Genomic DNA, 21,496 nt, shown 5'->3' with positions numbered 1-21,496 from the left:
AAGAAGGGAACGGACATATGAAGATTAAATAAGTAATCATTTTAGTTCATATCTTATAGTGATCAACCGAAGTTTCAGCCAGTTTAGGCCAGGGTTTCGGTATCTGCCAAAAATTGGCCGAAACATTGGCTCAGCCGAAACCTGCGGTCTGGATGTGTCGGATTACGTTCGACTGTACTAAAGTGGAAAATTAGCACAATTAGAGATATTGGATTGTTGACCATTCAAAAAATTAATTTTTGTATTGCCATTGTCTAACATTTTTTTTTTTTTAATTTGAGATTTATTGACAGTATTCATATTTTTGTAATTCCTTTATGGTTAATAGGTTAAAATCCCAAAGGCATACATTAAAGAACTGTTACAAATAAGTTATATGTACAATATAACATAACAGAACTAGAAGCGCTAAAAATAAACTAATTTTAAAATTTATTTCATTGTTGAGAAGGGAATATGGAAGTCTAGACATTTACAGGGCTTATGACCTGTCTTGGCTGGTTTAAGTGGCCACTTAAAACACTGTGTAACATTCACCATTCTGCCCATGTTTTAACATCCACATTTCCTCAACTCTTTCATCTGTTGACTTTTGTGAAGTATAGGAGCTGAAACCTTTATTATGTGGGTGAGATTCATCCGGCTGAACCGAATCACCTACTAGGCAACGCCTGAAAACAATTTTTATACTTCTTTTACCGGGTAGTCAATTCATCAATGTTTGAGTATGTCCAAATGCTTGCTGACTTGCTGGATTTCCTCCCTAGGGAGTTATTCATATTTGAATTTATTTCAACAGAGAGGGAAAACATTGTTGAGAAGGGAATATGGAAGTCTAGGCATTTACAGAGCTTATGACCTGTCACTGACTGGTTTAACTCATTTCAACCCAAATGGTCGAAAACGACTGTACGTATTATCCCAAACGGTCAAAAACGACCTTTCTGAATTTTGATTTATATAATATTCTAACACATACATTCTGTCAAGGTCACACACTGTTGCCGTTGTCCACACTCCAGACGAGGTAGGTAACACAAATTCCCGTTCATTTTATCAGTTTTTTATCATTCATCGTGTTATCAGTATCAAATATCATGCACCTCAAAAAAAAAGTTCTGGGATAAAGAGAGGTGCAAATTTTCAATAGTTCTGGGATGAAATGAGTTAAGTGGCCACTTTACACACTGTGTAACATTCACCATTCTGCCCATGTTTAAACATCCACATTTCCTCAACTCTTCCATCTGATGACTTTTGTGAAGTAAAGGAGCTGAAACCTTTAAAACTAATTTACTCACTAAATTTATGCCTTTTATTTAATTTTGTGTTTAATTTTATACTTATTTTAATGAGCTCGTAAGGTTTTACAATAAAAACGACAAATTTAGGGTGTTTTGAAGAGATTTTTAGCTTTTTTTAATAAGTTTCATTTTCGGCCTAAACTAGAACAGAAGTCAAAATTCAGTTTCGGCTGAAAATTTTGTTTCGATTGGTCACGAATATCTTACATGTAAATAAACATTGTCCAAAAGTAGGGTTAAGAATTTGAAAAAACACTTAATGTATTTAATTAAGGAATAATACATAGGACAAATAAAAGAATTTATTTTTTGTTTAGTTTATTTCCTTACTTAACATACGCCAACCAAATTTACTACTAATAATGATTTATCATTTTACACCAGCAAAACATACTCTTATTGCATTAATATTTATGAGTAAAACAAGGAAAATCAAAGTAAATATACATACAAAGTGTGTGCAATTATGTTGAAATATATATGGTAAAATATAGTACACTAAGTTACGTACAACGTGTGTGAGTAGTATTGCATTTTTATAGTACTTATAAATTTATTCCTTACCCAGCAATAGCTATACACAATTTTCGAATTTATTCATAAATAAAGTATCCGAAAGCCATAAATAATGAAATACGCATTTAAGAATCAGTTCTCAATTTTCTGAATTCTTAGCACCGAGACTGCTAATACTTACTGGTAAATAAATCCACAATGAAAATGAGATAAAGTGCAGCCGTGGTTTATAACGAAATGAGCGCACTATTTAAAAATGGTGTGTTTTTCCACAATGCTGCCAGCCACACTAAAATATTTATCAATTAAATAATACAGTTACAATATGAACAACATCACATTTAACATAAAACAGTTTTAAAACAATTCGACAAATAAATACTCAAAATTATTCCGTATCATGAGTTTGTTTCCTCAATGGATTTTTACACACCCAAATATTACATGCGTAACATATTTACAATATGATCATCCGGTATACGTGAATGAATGATTATAAATAAAACGTATGAATGATATAAATTATAAATAAATAAATACGCCCCCTGATATGGTTTTAAGTAGTTTAACTCAAACATTGGAGTAGAGCGATAATCAACGCTATCCTCAGCAAATAATATTCCGGTAAATAAAAGAATAATAAAATGGTCATTGCATTTTTGATAGTGTTTTGTTCTACAGGCCGGCGAGGACAATCCTAGGATCTTCTACTGCATCCTTAATCTTCCTAAGGAAAAGTACAGCCTCACGCCCATCAATTAACCGGTGGTCATAGGTCAGAGCTACATACATCATCGGCCTAATCACCACCTGGAAAAATTATATGTGTAAGATAAATAAACATAAAATCAAATGAAGAAAATTATACACTTATATTTATAAGATCACAGTTTTTATTTGTAGGTGGAGATTTATAATAAGAGACTTACTTGTCCTTTGACTGCAACAGGCCTCTCGAAGGTTCCGTGCATTCCGAGGATGGCTGACTGAGGCGGGTTAATAATGGGAGTTCCCATGAGGGAGCCAAACACTCCACCGTTGCTGATTGTGAAGGTTCCTCCATCCATATCCTCAATTGCCAGTTGGCCTGTTGATTAAATCCAAAATCATATTTACTGTAAATTTTCATACATTTTTTTAAAACTAGACATTCCTTGTGCTTTACTTAAGAAACTAACTGGCTGATAAAAAAATTATTCAGAAATATTTCTGCATTATTATTATTTTTTAAATAAATTAATTAAATAACAAATTTTCTCTATTTTTTAAATAATAATTTACAGGTAACCCCTCGTGATCGCGACCCCGGCGAGTGCGGATTTGTTATAACGTGATATTTTTTGCAATGTAGTAATGTAAGAAAATAAACTAAAAAATAATTGTAATGATAGAAAATGGTGGTAAAATTGCGGTTGTAGGTAGGGATTTAAAATGGCCTGAGTGTACAGTGCGATCAATAGAAAAAACCGAGGAGAAATTGTTTTTAAAGCAAGCAATGGTTGGTTTGATCGGTTTAAAAAATTATCAAACTTGCATTGCCTTAAAATGGTTGGGGAAACAGCTAGTGCAGACATAGAATCAGCTGAAAAATATCCGATTGAGTTCCGTGAAAAATTCCCCGTTGATTGCGAAATTTTACTTATCGCAGCCATGTCCAGAACGTATCCCCGCGATCAACGGGGGGGTAACCTGTATTTTTGCGAAAATTTTATTCAAACCTAGTTTCAACAGTACGTGTAAAACAGAGTTCAAAGAGTTAAGGTAGTATTAAATTTATTTTTTAGATCTTGCAACCAAAAACCCTACCATTTTTGGCCTTTTCTCCGAGTTCAGCGATCCCAATTTCTACATCGGCATAATTCATGTCTTGGACATTACGCAGAACAGGAACTACCAGACCTTTGGGAGTTGCTACAGCCACAGAAATGTCCACAAAATCTCTGAAAAGATACAACAGAAAGGCTTTGAATTGCATTCAATAAACATGCAAACATTGATGAGGTCGAAAAACTTATTTCTAACTCTATGGATGCTAGAAACTTAAGCCCAGATGACATCTCTACACCAAGCAGTTTTTTGTAATTTTTAAATTTGAATATCTCTTTTTACATGTCAGTAAAATACACAACTTTTATCCCAAATCTATTATAAATATTTAAGGATCTAATTTTTCACAATAAATCTTTCACATAATAGAGGTTTTTTAAAATCCAATTACCATTACATATTGTAACTTAGTAAACACGTCCCACATTTCACAAATAATTGCCACTTTTTCACGAATTAAGACACTTTCCCCTTCTTAGTAGACATGTTTAAAATTCAAAGTTTGGTTTTTAACCGATTTGCTCTAGAACTGATCTGAGATCACCCAGAAATTGATCACAAGAGATTGAATATAAAACTGAAAAACATTGTAAAAACTCCCGAATCGAGGATGTCATCCATAACCTACAAAAGAAGTTGTAAATATTATAATGTGGTGCCAGAGTTCACAAAGCTTGATTTTTCACACATAATTTAAACCATACGTATGATACTTTTTCAATCCTGTCAGTGAAAACACCAATCAGGTACTTAGACACTTCATAGTGTCATAAATTTAATTCGATCCCGATGCCCAGGGGTAACCGTCTGAAGTTAGCTCCCGGTTCGAATTTTATTACTTGGGTTCTTATCTTGAAAATAATGTTTTTAAACAATTTAAGAGTTTTTGCTCCATTGTTGACAATACTTTTGTTCAGTATTTATTTATTTATCTATTGTATATACGGCCTAAGCTAATTACAACAGTTACATGAAGAAACATTTATACAAAAAACTGAACAAAAAGAATACAAAACTGTGTACCAAAAACAAACAATGGTAATAAAATAATGGTATACAATATATTCATAAACACAACAAACATAAAAGACTTCGAGCTAAACCATGTCAATCCATCTTCATCCCAAACTGTTTTAGTGGCGAAGAGTACTACTAAAACCCAGAAGGTCTATACCAAAGAATTCCAAGCTATGTAACGAATTGACTAAACTGCACATTTGGGATATTGGGGCATAAAAACAAAAGTTGCTCTTAAAAGATTTTATAAATAGCAGATGTTAACTTCCGGTGACATGGTTGGGAACGTGGTTGGTATGTCCGAGAAATAGCTTGTTATAAAAGTGAATAAATGTATGGAGAAAACCATACTCAAATGTCAACAAATGTTTCCTCATTACATCCCCCATTAAAATGGTCCCCAAAAATAAAATATTTGGGTAAACCATAAGAACTCAAACATTTCCTTTTTTAAAAAAAAAAATAAAAAAACATCCGAGATCTTGCTAGTACCATGATCATTATAATCAAGTTCGACTGTATTGTAAATTGGCAAAAAAAATAAAATACCTAGTGCCTCACATGAGATTTTTTCAAGACAAAAACTGACATTTTTACATTTACAAATATAACTATAAATTCATATAAATAAATGCTCCAGTTTTTGCTACATAATTTACTATAGCTAACGTCAGCTTCATGTTTCATTATGACTCCATTTTATTTCCTATTCCCCAAAAATTAATAAAATCTACATGGAAAAACTGATGTCTAATTAAAAAGATAACTGTGGAATAACAATAATAAATAATAAGTCAGTTTTTATTTACATTTTGTTATCAATGGTGATAGTGATGCTAATTTGGTTAACAGAGCAACTACTGAGATAGGATGAAATATGGTAATTATACAAAACAGAACATCATGATAATTTTATTAATATGCACATAACTAAATGATAAGAATTTCCATAAATACATATTTTGTATGTGCTATCAATAGCATGGAAATCTATGTGAAAGTAAAAAATGAATTTGTAAAACATAAAAATATTAGAATAGAAATAATATTGCATAACTATTACATATCAGCGGTGAAGTAATATTATAAGATTGACGCTTTTTTTTTACTTATTTTTAAAAACAATTTTTTTTTTTTCTAATTTTTATCATATCAGTTAATAATAAAAACCATAGTTAGCTATAACAGTTTCCCATCTCTCCATAGACTTATTTATTCTATTGGTATAAAAATTACAAGACTTGGATGCAAAAAACTAATCTAGGAATGTTTTGACGAGTGAGTTAACCCATAAGACGAATACTTAAAATAAGATACGGACTAGAAACCATGTCTGCGGCACAGAAAAGTAGCCAGAAACTAAAGTGCACACAACCATCTATGGTAAGACAGATGCTCGGTGTATATCTAAGAGATAGATTAAGAAATTTGAGTCAGGTTGTGGTCCCATGGCTAGCGTTGCGGACTCACGGATCAGAGGTCCCAGGTTCGAGCCCCACTCTACCCCAACTTGATTTCCATTTTCTAATAGTGAGTTATTTACAACTCGTTGAAAATGGCCACCAAAATCGAAATATTTGGTCAAATTATAAAAGCGCTAATATTTCTTTAAAAAAAAAAAAAAAAACAAGAAATGAGGCGCCGAACCGGAGCCGCAAATATCATGCATTGGGCAGCAAAATTAAGATGGTAGTAGGCAGGACACTTGGCGAGGCAAAATGATGGCAGGTGGACACCCAGAATAATAAAGTGAAGATCATGGGCAAACAAAAGACGTGTTGGAAAGCCACAAAAAAGATGGGTCGATAAAATTGCCTCGATAGGAAGGAACGGAGACGTTTGGAAAGGGTCTTTATTCAGCAGTGGAGAGAATTAGGGCCAAGAAGAAGAAAGAAAAAGAAGAACCCGTAAGACTGTTTTTTTTTTAATAAACAAAATCATGTCATTAATGAAATTGCTAACAATAAACTGTTTCACAAACCTGTAGACAATATCATTTCCATCAATAACGGCGTTGACAACTGGTTGATCTTGTAGAGCGTATGCGGCAGCCTTGACAAACGGGGACATAAATCCTAATTTCATGCCATATTTCTTCTGGAATGCAGGCAAATTGGCTTTGCGGAAATTTATAATTTCACTAAAAATTAACACATAAGTCAGAATCAAATGGTAAACATTAATCCATTTTTAAGACCATCTTTCTTTTAATAACAAAAATATTAATATTTTCCTTAAACAATTTAAAAATAATATTTTATATCAGTAATATCGGAAACGCTGTTTTTTTATTTATGTCTAGCATACTGATTTGAGTAAAAATTGTTATATCTATTTTAAAACTTATTTGTGTGTGTATTTGTATATTTGGCAAGCATCAGACTCGAAAGTCATATAAAATAACAGCAGATTCACAAAACTTTTGTGAGTAAAAATATACTATGTGTTGGATTTATATGTAGAAGAATGTAACTAACCAATACATGAGGCTAACAACATGTTATATAAGTTGATGAACATTATATACTGCATTACATATGTATTAGTATATTTCTCTAGTAATTGTAAATAAAGTAAAATATTACAACAGATATGAAGAACATACAGGTCTAGGCATCTACATGGCTTATAACCTGTCATTGGGTAATTTAAGTGGCCACTTTACGCACTGTGTAACATTCACCATTCCGATTATTTTTGAACATCTATGTTCCTTCAATTCTTCCACCTGTTGATGTTTGTGAAGTTAAAGAGCTGAAACCTTTGTTGATGCAGGTGAGATTCATCTCATTGAATTATTTCACTTGTAGATGCCTAGACTTCTACATTTCGTTGCTTCAATTTGTTTTTATCCAACAGACCAAAACACAAATCTACAGAAATAGAGCTTTTAAGTTTTTTTATACAAAATAGGCAAAAATAATGACCACAACTTAGACAAAATTAGTTAAAAAAGCCCTAAAACTTTTTTTTTTTTTTCATTTGAATTATATAAATAAAGACTTTCTCAGAACACCTGTACACTTAACTCGATTTTGTAAAAAAAAGATCTGTTCGACAAAAAACAACTAAAGCGACAATTTGCTTCTGTAAAATGTTCTTCATCTCTGCTGTAATATGTTAATATTAACAGCCCCCTAGGAGACTGAATCTAGTCCTTGTCTACAAAAATTTGGATAAACTCAAAACATTGTTGGCAAATAAAGTAGATTAGAATTCAGAATGCATTTTTACAGGCCAATCTGTACACATTTTAAATAAATAATTTAATGTTATCATAACAAATATTATTTAAATGAGCATTAATTTTTAAAATATATAAAAACAAAAGTCCATCGAAAATTCATTGTAAAAAGATGCTATAAAGAAATTATTTTGACCAATTGGATGAGTGACACTTTGAACATACGCCAACTTACGGAAGAAACAGCTTGGCTTTGCAAGAAATATAAATCAACTCTAACGATATTTCAAGTCTTATTAGAATGTCATATACGAAAAAAAAATTATGTAATAAATCACACAATATAAGTGTTGATGGTTTTTACAAAAACTTAAAAAATAAAATATTTTATCTACTTTCAAACAAAGGTATATTTTTTTTAATATATCAGTTTAGTAGGCATTAGTGATTAATGTGCTTAATCAATGGAGCTTCATCATTTTGACTTTCCAAGATCGAAATATCATCACAATAGTTAATTTCAAGATCTATCTACTGCAAAGTTTTTACTTCGGCGTGATCATAGAATGATGGATGTGCGAAAAATACAACATTGACTTTTTTAACATTTGATCTTGAAAAGGTTTTATAAAGGCTTTATGGCGGTGTTTCAGGGCCAGACCGCAAAATTTCAGAGGAACATTTCTCACGTTGAACTTAAAAACAAATCCTAATATTTTTTTATAAAAAATATTTTTTTCTTTAATTTGAAAATGGAGTGGAATGGAACTTTTGGGACAAGCATCCCTTATACATACCCCTACCCCTCCCATACAAAAAATTCCAATAAAAAACTTATTTGACCAACAAAACAATACGCACCAGACGCGGACAAGGGAAGCGGCTGTGTAAGGGAGGGGTAGTGGTTTGTGAAAGGGATGCTAGTCCGAGAAATCAAGAATTTTCTCTATTTTGAAATTGTGATTTTTTTAAAATCGTTTTTGTAAAAAAATTATTGGGATTTTTTTCAACGTTCATGAGGAATGTTCCTCTGAAGTTTTGCGGTCTGGCCCTGAAACACCGTGCATCTATATGTACCTTGAAGGATAAACTACGGGAGTCACATTGAACGAAATGTTCAGGAAACAAGATTTTGTGATTGTGCGATTTCCAAAACATAACTTTGGAACTAAATGAGATAATTTCAATCTTCAAAGAACTTTCAATGCAAAATAATTCTGATAATAATCTGAAAATAGCGCATCTAGGACTACTGATGTTTTTTTCACTAAAACAAAGTGGACTTCAGATTTTTATTTCGACTTAAAAAAGCATTTATATAACGAAAGTGGACTTCGGTGTTTTACTCACATATAAAATAGCTTATTGCTATAATTTCTGCATTTTTAACTTTAAAATGGTAATGAGTGGACTCCCATGTTTTATCCTCTGAGGTACAGATATGTAACTAACCCGAGTATCAAAATATATACTTTTGTACTTATAGAGTTGTGACAAAAAGCTTAAAAAAAAAATTCAACCTCTCGTAAATTTGAAGTAAAACACATGTGTTGTTGTTCTATGAGACAATTTTATAAGCAATCAAAATCTAAAACTGTTTATAAATCTTACATACATATTACGATGTACACAAGGGCACATTACATATGTTGTATCCATTAGTATAAATAAATTGAATTTTACATATGAATAAATGAACAGATTAATTTTTGGTTTAAATTAAATAAGTTTATAAATAATTTGTCTTGAAATTTATTTAGAAGAGTCATATTTAGTGATATTTTACTCTGATATGAATCTTTATTATCACAAATTGTAAAAAGGAAATGAAATTTTATTATTACCTCATGTCAATTTCATTGAACGTCGTGAGCATAGCGTTAGTGTTTTGGGCTTCCTTCAATCTTTGCGCAATACGTAGTCGCATTCGGTTCATCTTTACCCTTTGTTCGGTTCTTGTTCCGGTAATTTCCTTACTGTAATCGGCTGGAGGAATCTAATAAAAATATTAGGTTCGTTATGATAGTATGTACATACTATATGCACACAGTAAACTATAGGTTTTGCAAACCTAACATGTTTTCAAACTTGATGAAATACAATAATTTATTATGTTCATTGTTTTCGTGATTAAATTAATAAAAAAACAATTATTTTAATTAATCCTAGGTTGTATATTTATTCATACTTTATTATGTTTATAAGGATCTTCATATAAACATTTAATTTATAACACATAATACTATCAAAAACATGTTTTTTTAAATTTATTTAAAATCGTAGGCTGTTTTTTTTTTACTCCTTTAAGTAACTCATTGTACAATTATATAAACTTTATAAAATTAGTTTTATGACTGTTTTCCTCCTCATTGGTAATTTAATTTTTTTCCATCCCTGGTTTGGCATTGTGTGTTAAATTTTAATTAATATTTTACTTGATTTAAATCTGAATATAAATTGCAACATATAGGTTAATTTCACTAGGAAGTGACAAACTAAATTTTGTGCAGTATTGATGTGCAGGGATGAGATTTTAAGAAAGAGGCTGTCATAATATAACTAGATGGATAGCAGTGATGTCAGCACCTTAGCTTTTTTATTGCTTTTTTTAAATTTAAAGATAACTTGCTATACCTGTTATTCTTTCTTTTTTCTCTGCTGCATTAACATGTTTTTATACTTTGAAACTACTTTTAATTACTTATATTGTATATGTATATAAAATCAATACATTGCTGCTCTTACTATAATGTGTCATTAATTTTGAAGATGTTTTTTAAATTGATTTAAATTTATTGTCTTATATTATTTCATTTAAAGATTCTTTTCATCGTTTCTTTGAATCCCATAAAATATGTATGTGTATATTTATGTTTTTCCTTTTTGAAAATGTTTTTTTTTTTATATCTGAGCATGTTTTTCACTATTTATTTTAATTGTTACCTTTTAATTAATTTTCCAAAAAAAGTCTTAATTTTAAATATTATTTCTATTTTTAAATACCAACTACAAACTTTTAAATAACTTTTTTAAACTTTAATTTGAATTTTTAAACAACTTCTATTTATGTTTTTTTTTTCTCTTTTTTGTACTTTCATTGATAACCTTACCTACATATAATTATTATATAATATGGAAACTTCACTGGTCCATTAGAGTTAAGTCTAACTGAGTAAAGTATTAAACTATGTAACCGTACTGTATGTTTCCTGAATAAAAGAAAAAATAAATAAATAAATAAAAAGGGTAAAATAGTTACAAAATGTTACCTTAACTGATGCCGAATCAATAGCCTGAGCATGTCTAATCGCAGCTACAGGAATTGAGGAAACTGGTGCTGGTGGTGGCTAAGGAAAAAGAAATGCAAAATAATACAAAGTTTTAAACATTTTAGATAACTTTATCAAAATCTGCATACACATGTTCATTTTAATACAGGTAACCCTGTTCATCGCGACCCCGGCAAGTGCGGATTCCCTATAACGCAATATTAATTTTAAAAAGGTTTTTTTTCTCATCACTTGTCTGGCTTTGACACGTTCCAGGAATCGTCACGAGTCAACACATGGCGGACTTCGACACGTTGCACGTGCGAGCTTGCCTGGTACATTTGAGTTTTTCAGTCAACTATCGATATTTGAACGTATATTTTGCATAGAATTTTCTAATACAAAGCCATAGTTGTAATTAATTATTTCACTTCAGTATTATACCTATTGAAATATGGTGAATTGAAGTAGATAGCAAGTTTACAAAATGAGTAAATATTAAAATTCTCTAAATTACACAAAAAATCTTGTCTAACTGAAGATCGGCCCCACGGCATTAAAGAAGTTGAGAAATATTTTGTACTAACTTTTTAATTTCAAGCACTTTAAATAATAATTGAAATAAACTTTTTTACTAACGCTATTTAGTTTTAGAACACGATAGGTATGTTCCTTTTTCATTTTACTGAAAGAAAACCTAAAAAATGTAAGTGCAACCAACAATTTTAAAGTGTAAATATCTATAAATGAAATGAATTGTAAAAGTTTTAATGAGAGTTCATTGTAATTTAATATAATTATTTAAAGGTACATATTTAAAAATACAGCAGTAACTTTATTTATCACCCTGAATCATAACTACTAATTACACCAAAATGCAATTGCTTTCATTAGATAAGGTTTCAAAATGACATAAGAAAGTTACATTGATTAAGCAATCTTGGAGTCACAGTATTGTGATAAGCTAATCTCACAGAAAAACAGACATAATTTTTGTTACCATATTATATCAACTGCTTTGTGTAGATAAAAAAGGGTAGTACGTTCCAAGATAAAAAATGACCCTATAAATTATAGGATGGTATTTTGTGCACACATTTTCAGATAGTCAAATTTTATTTTGTGTTTACTATTATTATTTTTTTTTTTTAAAAGGTAGACATTTCATAACTGATCATTAATTTGTGATAATCATTATCTGTTATGACTAAACACACTATTAATACATCACTAATGAAAAGTTAATTGATACATACATTTCAAGCTTAGTGGGAAATCTTAATGATGTTTTAATTTTGAGACAGACTACACAAACATTTTGTTATTATATGGAAATGTTATTATGTATATATTATTTGCATGCATTTCGATTGAGTAATATTTAATTTCTCAATACAATAACTACATGTATTTTACTAACATTCATAGCGCTTTTACGTGGATACACAAATAACATATGTATATTCCAATATAAACACGAAACACTATACAAAAACAAGAAGCACAAAAGAAAATATCTAATTATTTATTAAGTCCCCAATTGATTATCCTTTAGAATACAGGACTTGCTTATCAACAAGGACATAAAAAGCAGATCTAAATGACCACTGCATTAATTTGCAAGCCCCTGCATGTGCATTCATGAATCTATCAAATTTTTAGTATAATAATGTAAAGCTAAGAATTAAGTCTGGTTAGTCTTTGTAGGATGCAAACATTTATAAAACTCGACAGTTCAGAACAATATATTTATTACATTATTTGATAATTTGGATAGGAATAAAAGGTTATTTATTGTTATTTTTCTCGATAGTAATGGAAGTTTTAAATTATTCATCAGAGACTCATTCATAACAAATCGTCAGTAATACTGCAATACCACATAACCTGTTTCTTATATGAAAATATTTTAAAGAAATCCAAGTACAAGAGTTAGTCTCTTTTTTTGGAGAGTTACAGTGATAACATTTACTAGATGTATAAAAGTAGATCTGTATAGAATTTTTTTTAAAACATGTACCTTTTATGAAATTTATTAATAAAAAAATTTAAAATAAAACAAATTCACGTTAGTTTTAAATTATTGTTATTTTTACTCTAAATATTATAATAATAGTTTTTCTGATACTCCGGCGGTATTTTAGGTTGATTAAAATTGTAAGTAATATATTAACAGAACACTTTTTAAGTTCCCCGGCCAAAAAATCAAATCGACAGTTATGCGGTTTTGCAGTATCACCGACGAAATGGTCTTTTGTTGCATAAAAATGGCACTTTAAAGAATCCCCCTAAGCGATTTCAATATTCATATCCACCGATCAATGGAGTTCCAATTTTTTTTTTTAAATGCGATAAAAATTAAATATTTACAGCCAAAATATTCTTCTCAAAATTAAAAAAAAAAATCTTTCCATAAAAAAGGGTTTGAACTAAAATATTTTAATTATTATGTTTTTTATAAACAATTATTGACAGTTTAGTAACCCTAAATTTGTTGCCTTCAAATCATTAAAATCTTTTTTTACTTTTTTTTTTGGTTATTATTATTTTATTTTATTTTTAATATTTTAATTAAAGAAGGTAAAACATGAACAGAAAATATAAAAGGAAAAATAATGAAACCCACTTAACCGCGAAACCGGCTTGTCAAAATAAATAAATACTAAATACTTAAATACTATATCTTTACATGAGTACCAATGCACGTAAGTTAAGTCTTTATTTCAAGAGGCGTAATCTGTCAGTCGAAAAGTAATTATATTTTTGTTACATAAAACTTTTAAGTATATTTTGTATCAGAAATACCTTGGAAAATTATTATTTTTATCTAATGTATATTTTCTTTATTTTATTAATAGCGCAATTTTAAAAGAACGGTGTTTCAAAATGGTAACATTGTATAATTTCCTTACTTTTTATCAAACTGCAGCCTTAATGAGTTATATAAGGATATGTAGCAATCCCAAATGCACGAAATAATACTGCATATATTAATATTAAATATTAACAAAACAAGATATAGGCTTTTTTAACACCCTATCTTCTATTTGAGGAAAACTTTTCAAATTTTAACCGTCAATACATAAAATTAAACAAAAATTTAATGTACCCTGGCTGATGGCGGCGGTGATGGGGCAGCAGCGACAGGCGGGGCCATCGGGGGGGGCGGGGCTCCAGCGGATAGCGGCGGGGAAGGTGGGGGCGGTGCTGAGGCGGTCGCCTTGGCCTCAGAGGGAGCAGCCTTGGCCTCCACTGCCCCAAGTTTGAGCCTGAACAACTTTTGCCCCGCCTTTACGGTGTCCCCGCTCTGGACGTAGAACTCCTCGATCACTCCTGAAGCGGGAGCCATCACAGGCATGGCGGTCTTGTCTGTTTCGATTTCACAAACCACTTCATCTTCACGCACGCTCTCACCGATCTTTCGGTCGATCCTGTACAGCAATTATTTTATTTTAGTTTACTTTATCAATTAAAAAGGGACTTGGTTTAATAAATTGTTTAATAATTATTGTTTAATAAATGGTTAAATAAATTGGTAAAATAAATGGCCTGCGAAATAACTATGTCTATTCAAATTTTCTATTGAATTAACTTATTAAAATGTGAGAAAAGGTTATTTTTAGAATAGTATTCAGCATTTGTTCCTTAAAACAGGCAAAAAAAACAATTTTTTAAAAAATGTTTTCATTTTAACTTGTACTATATTTTCCCCAGTCAGATTGTTTCAAATAAATATTTCCATTCTTTCAACATTTGAGGAATCAAAAAAACGTTTTAATGGCTAGAATTGTGCAGTTTGTCCAATTTTAAACTCTTATGGAGTTTCATTAAACTGACAATAAGTTATGGTTTTATTCATGGTGAATATGTTTTATTTCTAATTTAGTAATAAGAACATAGCTTACTTGACATCGCCTTCGGATACGGAATCGGGAAACGTGGGAGCTACCACATCACGAGATTCGAATAGAATTCCTGAAGCATGAAAATTTCTCCTTGACGTAAGCCTGCAAAAAATATGATACAAATAAAACACCCAGGTCTTCGAGTCAAACAGCTCATAGCTTTAAGAACAATACAAACTTTTTGCATTCGAAAACTGTGTCCTCATTAGAAATAGGGCTCAATAGGGTTGATCTCTTGTTCGAGACAGCCAAGCAGAAGCTGCGGCCGTGCTTATCTACTTTCCCAAGGACACTTATTGGATTCCAAGGCTTCGCGAACTAAAGTTTAACGAAAAAAAACATGTGATTCATTTACAATCACCATAATAAACCATATGCAAAAACCATTACATAATGACAGCTCGACAGCAGCGGTGCATTAACTTACCCCAGAATAAATTCTAAGAAAACGAGCCGAGCTCGATAAGAACGAAGTCGCCATTGAGATAAAATTGTAAGAGTATAGTTTTTAGAATTAATTAACAAATGTCAACCCTATTTCTTTCACCCTCCCGTACCTTCATCTCATTTCCAAAAATACGGGCGATAATAAGTCATAGATGAAAAACTAAAATTAAACTGTGAAACCACAGTACGAAACGCTCATCGCAAACCCATAGAAAGCAACAATAATATTTTATTCAAAAACACGTGATCAAACTGATCAAAATCGATGTAAAAAACATCACTCATTTTGAAAAAAAAAACAATCCGGATTATGACATTTTTGGTCACCTTAAATTCGTTTTACTTGCGATTTGTAATATATTTTTAAACTAATTATTCGCTTCCTAATTTAAAAAAAAAAGATTTAACATTTTTTATTATTTATTAACCGAGCGAAAAAATAGGAATCAAGTTGTGAAGCAGGGTCAGAATTTTGGATCTTCGATACTGAATCGATGATGTTAATATTAGGTCATATCCTATTTCAATAGTAATTATTAATTGTAATCAATTATATACTGAGTACGTCCAAATCTTTACAGAAAAACATACTGGATTTAACCACCTTTACTGTTTACAAAAAAGTATTGATATTTAAACAGAGATTAGGAACCCATTTAAACAGAGAAAGTAAAAGTTAGAGTTTACTGGACGTATGATTTCGGTCATTGACTGATTTAAGTGATCAATTTTATTAATACACTGTATAACATTTACCACCTTACCTATTTTTCAAATCATAAGTATTTCATCAGTTCTTTCACAGGGCTCTTGATTTTTTCAAATAAAAAACCTAAATCCTTTGTTGATGTGTAAAAGAAACATCCAAGCTCGGAATGTAAAAAAGAACCATATAGAAATGAAACGAAAATAGCATTTTAACGTGATAACTACAAAAACGAACTTTTTGATATGTTTTTTTTCGACTTTTTTATACTGCGTATATCCGGAGCCATCTCGATTATGCCTCGTTCCTTTTAGAACCATGTTCAAAAAAAAATCTCCAAAGACTCGACCGGATTCAATCCCAAAGTCTGAGACTAGTCATCGGAGCAATGAAGTCCTCTCCAATTAACGCTTTACAGGTAGAGGCCTCTGATACCCCACTCGGAATGAGAAGACAATATTTGGCGGATAGGTTTTTGCTAAAATGCTCCGTCCAAAAGAGTAACCTGCTCCTCAAAAAAGTAAAATCCCTCTCTGACAGTGTGACGCCATCATCTTTCTGGTCCCATAAACCGCTCCGCTCCCTTTACTTGTCAACAACTTTAATTTTTACAAATCTTTTGAATTTAACATTAACCCTAAAGACCTTCTTCCCCTTTATCGTTTTCCATTTAAAGTTTCTATATACGCCCCAAATATTGAACTCACATTTGGAGTTGAAAGCCACCTACAGCCTCGGTGTACATTCAACCGTATTCAGTCGTCAAGGTGGATAGGTTGGAGAATTATCTACACTGATGGATCTCGGTCAGATTCGCTAACCCACACGGGTGCGGCCATATATTGTGAAGACGACGACTATCAAAAGTTGTACAAATTGCACAAGAATGCATCCGTATTTACAGCGGAATGTATCGCAATCCGAGAAGCTGTCAAATACGCTTTAAGCTCAAAATATAGCAAGTTTCTTATCCTGTCGGATTCCCTGAGTGCCTTACAAAAAATCAAATCCCCCCATCCTCATATCCCGAGGACGAACTCTGCGTGGAAACTCGATTTCTTCTTTCTTTATCAGAGGCATCCAATAAAAGCATTTTTATGTCTTGGATCCCTAGCCATTGTGGTATTCCCGGCAACGAGAGGGTAGACGAGTTGGCAAAGGAGGCGGTCCATTCCGGGATCCTGCCTATAGTAATTTTCTACCACTAGGTGATCTCCTCGTTATGACAAAGGAGAAGCAACTTCACACATGGCAAAAATATTGGGTAACCTCCTTCCAAGCCAAGGGAAGACACCTTTTCCAATTGAAACCAGATTTAACAGAAAAGCCTTGGTTCTCCAAAGTGATTTTGAACAAATTTAAGACATCTTCTATATGCAGAATGCGCATTGAACATTGTTGCAATAGTTCTCATTTGTTTAAAATCCATGTCCGGGACTCTGCCATGTGCGAATGTCAGCTTGAGGAGGAAGACCTGAATCATGTTTTCTTTGAATGCCCCATTAATGATTGTTATCCTGAGTTCCTATCTGACCTCTCCAAAATCATCGTCCCATTCCCCACTAATATTTTAACTCTCTCGTCCCCCACCCAATAAGCAGATATTTAAAATTTTATGTAAATATGTAGTTATAAATGGAATTAAGTTGTAAATAAGTTATATAGCATGTAAAGTGTATGTAATATAAATACTAACACACTAACTTGTATGTATAGTACTAACACATGTGTAAATATTTCAATAAGATAACTTAAACTTGACACTGGCTAGAACACCCCAGTTAGGGGTGAAAAAAGCCAAAAAAGAAGAAGAAGAAGAAATGTTTTTTCAAAATATGATGAAGGTTGACCAGTCTTAACTTTGCCGTTTGAAATACATTATATTTACAAATAACAACAGAAACGGATTACATTCTCAAAATTATGACCTGTCATTGGCTGGTTTAATTTGTAAATTTAATGGTATAATATAAATTATTTTTGTAAGAATTATGCTTGATTACACACCCAGCCTCCGAGCTATAGTTCCTCTCTGCAACTTTAGTTTAAAATACACAAATATGTGTTAAATTGTGATAAACATTGAGTTAAGTCGCTAAGGTGTGGACATGCTATAAACAAAGAGTGAGATAATTAATATAAAGCATTGTTTTATAAACGTTATTATATTCAACACTTTGTTCTAACCTAACCTAACCTAAATATATTCAAACGCTACAAGCTCTCGTGATTTTACAACTGTGCTTCTGTTAAAACTGTTTAAAAAAGTGTTTATTTGTGAAGATCATGTGCCGAAATTTAACTATTTATTATTAAACAATTTCTGTTCGATATAGTGCTACCTATCTATGTTCATTTAAAAATACAAATGATACCTTTTTTCCTGTATCACGTAAAATTACTCGAATATCAAAAGTAATACACAAGTTTATCTGACACCTTAATCAAAGTAAAATAATAATAATAACCAGAAATTTTAGGCGGGAAACATGCGTATAGTAATAACAAACAAAATTAAAAGGAACCGGATATATTCCTTGGTACCTACACTCTACACTACGCACACAGATGCGTTTCTACTATCATCTCCCAGGGAACAGCCAAATGCGAACCAAGTGTTTTTACAGTTATTTACTAGAAAAAAGACAATAGATCCTTTTTATTGCATACGAAAATAAAACAGGGACGAGTTTGAGTTTGGGTATCGTCTATTGTCTTGTTAACCTTAATAATAAGTTAAGGAATGCTATCTTTGTTTGCTTTTTTATATTTTACTTTTTGTTCTGTTACATGTTCACTTAATTTTATTTATTGTACAGCGCCCTTGAGGTGATTTTCACAAATATGGCGCTATATAAATTATGCGAACCTTATTATTATTTTATTGTAGATGCATGAGAGCTCCTATTTAGTTGGAGGTTGGCAGGAGAGAAGAATGTTATGCGATGGGGCGTATTTATAACATTATGAATGAATAGAATAACAGAGGCTTATATTTATATTATCCAGTCTTCACTTTACTTTCTAGTAGGAACTTGATTTCGTGTGCCACTTCCCTGGCTGTCAGTGATTATCGATATGGCTGAATTCCATGCGTGTTGGAAATTTGCTTTCAATAATTTAGGTGTTTTGAAATTTACGATTTAATTTCTGCACCGTCCTTAAGACTTTAGTTAATGAGTTGACAGTAGGCATTCGTTTCCGGGCGAATCCTACATTAAATCGAATTTTAAAATATCAATTATTGGTAGGTAATGCATATGTTTTGAATAATAATTCCTGATTTCAAAAACAATAAAAAAGTTTTTTTCAATTTTTTTGTTTATTTTTCCATACATATATTACATAAACGTTTAGTTTTTTTTTCTAATTATTATCTTGATAGGTAATTCGTACTCCAACAATTCCAGTACATCCTTGGTATATAAAAAATAATACTTTTCGGGAACTCGCTCGTAACAAACGTCGTCATGTATTCATTTTCGCATGTGAACTGAAGCTGAGTTTTCGTATTGTCCCAGCGTTTATGTTTTGCGCGATCGAGGCTGTTCATGGAGCTGGGACTTGACAATATTGACAAATCTATTGTATTGTCTTCGTGTAAACCGGGCGTAAAGGTTAAAATAATTACATATTTTCGAACGCACACATTCGTTAATAATATTACACATGTCATATTATACAGTGTTTTCTTTTTTTGTAAGGTGGCAACAAAACTCAACAATCATTGTTTTTGGCAACAATACCAGAAAGTCCCGGAAAAACGAGAAGTCAGAAGTCAGAAGTCAGAAGTCAAAAGCCTGAAAAATCAAAAATAGGAAGAGGAAATATACAGTTGTATTATTATTTATTATGGATGAAATCAACGATTTTTTCGACTTGTCGAAGAAGCCAGCTGAAAGGGTTACAATTAGAGGTCCACAAACCAACGGTGTTATGGTCGTCGATGATGAAGATTCGGAGGAAATGTTTTCTAGGGACAGAGAAGGGTTTAAAATGCCATCAACTTCGAATTTTGATTATGTCAAACATTTTAAAGAATTGGATTTATTCAATACAATGCAGGTATGTATTTTGATAGCATTGTTTTGAAAACCAATCAACGTGTTCAATTTCTGTGGTCCTACCAAAATATAATAATATACCCACAATTTTCATTGGGATTACGCCGCTTCTTTTCTTGCGGATCGAACGCTAAAAACTGTTTTTTATTATGTTAACTTCCCGATACTACATGGCGATACATCGTTCGAAGTTGTGTCGATATTTAATATAGCCATTTATCTTTTCAGACTTTATCCATGCCTGTGGAGGATGAGAAAAGTAATGAAGTTCTTGACGATCTCACATCTATGGGAGATATAAACAAAGTTACGGAACTAGTCGAAGATTCTCTTTATTATAAAAAGTTTTCCATCAAACAAGAAAAAACTCAAAAGTTTACCATAAACAATATGAAGACAACGGTAATATGGAATGATTTTACCTTCTCATAATTAATTAAAAATGACTTTTCCTAAAAGGTTACTGAAGACCTAATTTGGCAAAATTATAAATCTAGGTGTGGTCCCGTGGCTAGTGTCTCGAACCCACGGCTCAAAGGTCTGTGGTTCGAATCCCACTCTACCCCAACTTGATTCCCATTTTCTAATAGTGAGTTATTTACAACTCGTTGAAAATGACCCTCAAAATTAAATATTTGGGTAAACCATAAGAACGCAAATATTTATTTAAAAAAATAAAAAATCAGTGGGTTATAGACGTATGGATTTCAATTAAATTAATTGTAATATTTTACGAGAACAATATCAATTTATTGACTTTTACTTATAAACGAGTCGTGGTCCCGTGGCTAGTGTTCTGGACTCACAAGTTCCGAGGTCCGAACCCCACTCTACCCTAACTTCATTATCATTTTCTAACAATGAATTATTTACATTTCTAAAAATAAAATTCATATTTGAAGCAGTAACTTTGTGATTTTCCATGTTAAATATTATGTAGTTATATTATATTTTTACAACTTCTTGAAAATTTCCCCCAAAAATAAAATATTTGTCTAAATTAGTACGCAAATATTTTTATTTTCATTAAATAAAGAAACGTGATTATGAGGCACCATTGTTAAAATTATAATTGAGGACTCTTAAGTAATCAAAAGTAAACTAAATAAAGAATTATGGTACATATATTTCCTTGTATAAAAATCAATTCTGAATATTAAAAAAAAATTGTATCTTAATTTGTCCACCTTGTGGCACTAACTGTTTGCCTGCCTCGCAAGAGGTCTTAGGTTGGATGCCTGACATGGTTCATAATAT

At 31.4% G+C, this 21,496-nt stretch overlaps 2 protein-coding genes across 2 annotated transcripts in view; one reads left to right on the top strand and one right to left on the bottom strand.

Annotated features, from left to right (window-relative positions):
* Positions 1-1,605: 1,605 nt before the first annotated feature.
* LOC148270889 (dihydrolipoyllysine-residue succinyltransferase component of 2-oxoglutarate dehydrogenase complex, mitochondrial) lies at positions 1,606-15,612 on the bottom strand. The gene is made up of 10 exons (XM_088242090.1): positions 15,450-15,612; positions 15,201-15,340; positions 15,023-15,124; positions 14,227-14,548; positions 11,118-11,195; positions 9,693-9,844; positions 6,646-6,804; positions 3,627-3,760; positions 2,750-2,907; positions 1,606-2,630 (listed from the first exon to the last, which is right to left on the bottom strand). Exons 1-10 carry the CDS (start codon positions 15,501-15,503, stop codon positions 2,496-2,498), a joined length of 1,434 nt encoding a protein of 477 aa, XP_088098216.1. The 5' UTR covers positions 15,504-15,612; the 3' UTR covers positions 1,606-2,495.
* A 4,285-nt stretch (positions 15,613-19,897) lies between these two features.
* The window catches only part of spn-E (tudor domain containing 9 protein spindle E), a 28,630-nt gene continuing 27,031 nt past the window's right edge, over positions 19,898-21,496 (top strand). Inside the window, exons 1-2 of the mRNA XM_088242089.1 lie at positions 19,898-20,240; positions 20,468-20,641. Coding sequence (XP_088098215.1) covers positions 20,028-20,240; positions 20,468-20,641 — 387 coding nt within the window. The 5' untranslated portion in view covers positions 19,898-20,027. The remainder of the gene's footprint in view (positions 20,241-20,467; positions 20,642-21,496) is intronic.

The sequence above is a fragment of the Micrasema longulum genome, unplaced genomic scaffold, assembly GCF_059751315.1.
Source record: "Micrasema longulum isolate JH-2025_06_02 unplaced genomic scaffold, ASM5975131v1 h1tg003292l, whole genome shotgun sequence".
NCBI lineage: Eukaryota > Metazoa > Arthropoda > Insecta > Trichoptera > Brachycentridae > Micrasema > Micrasema longulum.
Note: the sequence above shows the minus strand (reverse complement) of the source record. Positions and strands in the feature narration are given on the sequence as shown.

Coding starts and splice junctions, on each gene's coding strand:
- LOC148270889 (XM_088242090.1), bottom strand. CDS start 15,503: ATGGCGACTTCGTTCTTATCGAGCTCGGCTCGTTTTCTTAGAATTTAT. Junction 15,125..15,200: donor ACAGTTTTCGAATGCAAAAA/GTTTGTATTGTT, acceptor TATTTTTTGCAG/GCTTACGTCAAGGAGAAATT. Junction 14,549..15,022: donor GTATCCGAAGGCGATGTCAA/GTAAGCTATGTT, acceptor ATTGCTGTACAG/GATCGACCGAAAGATCGGTG.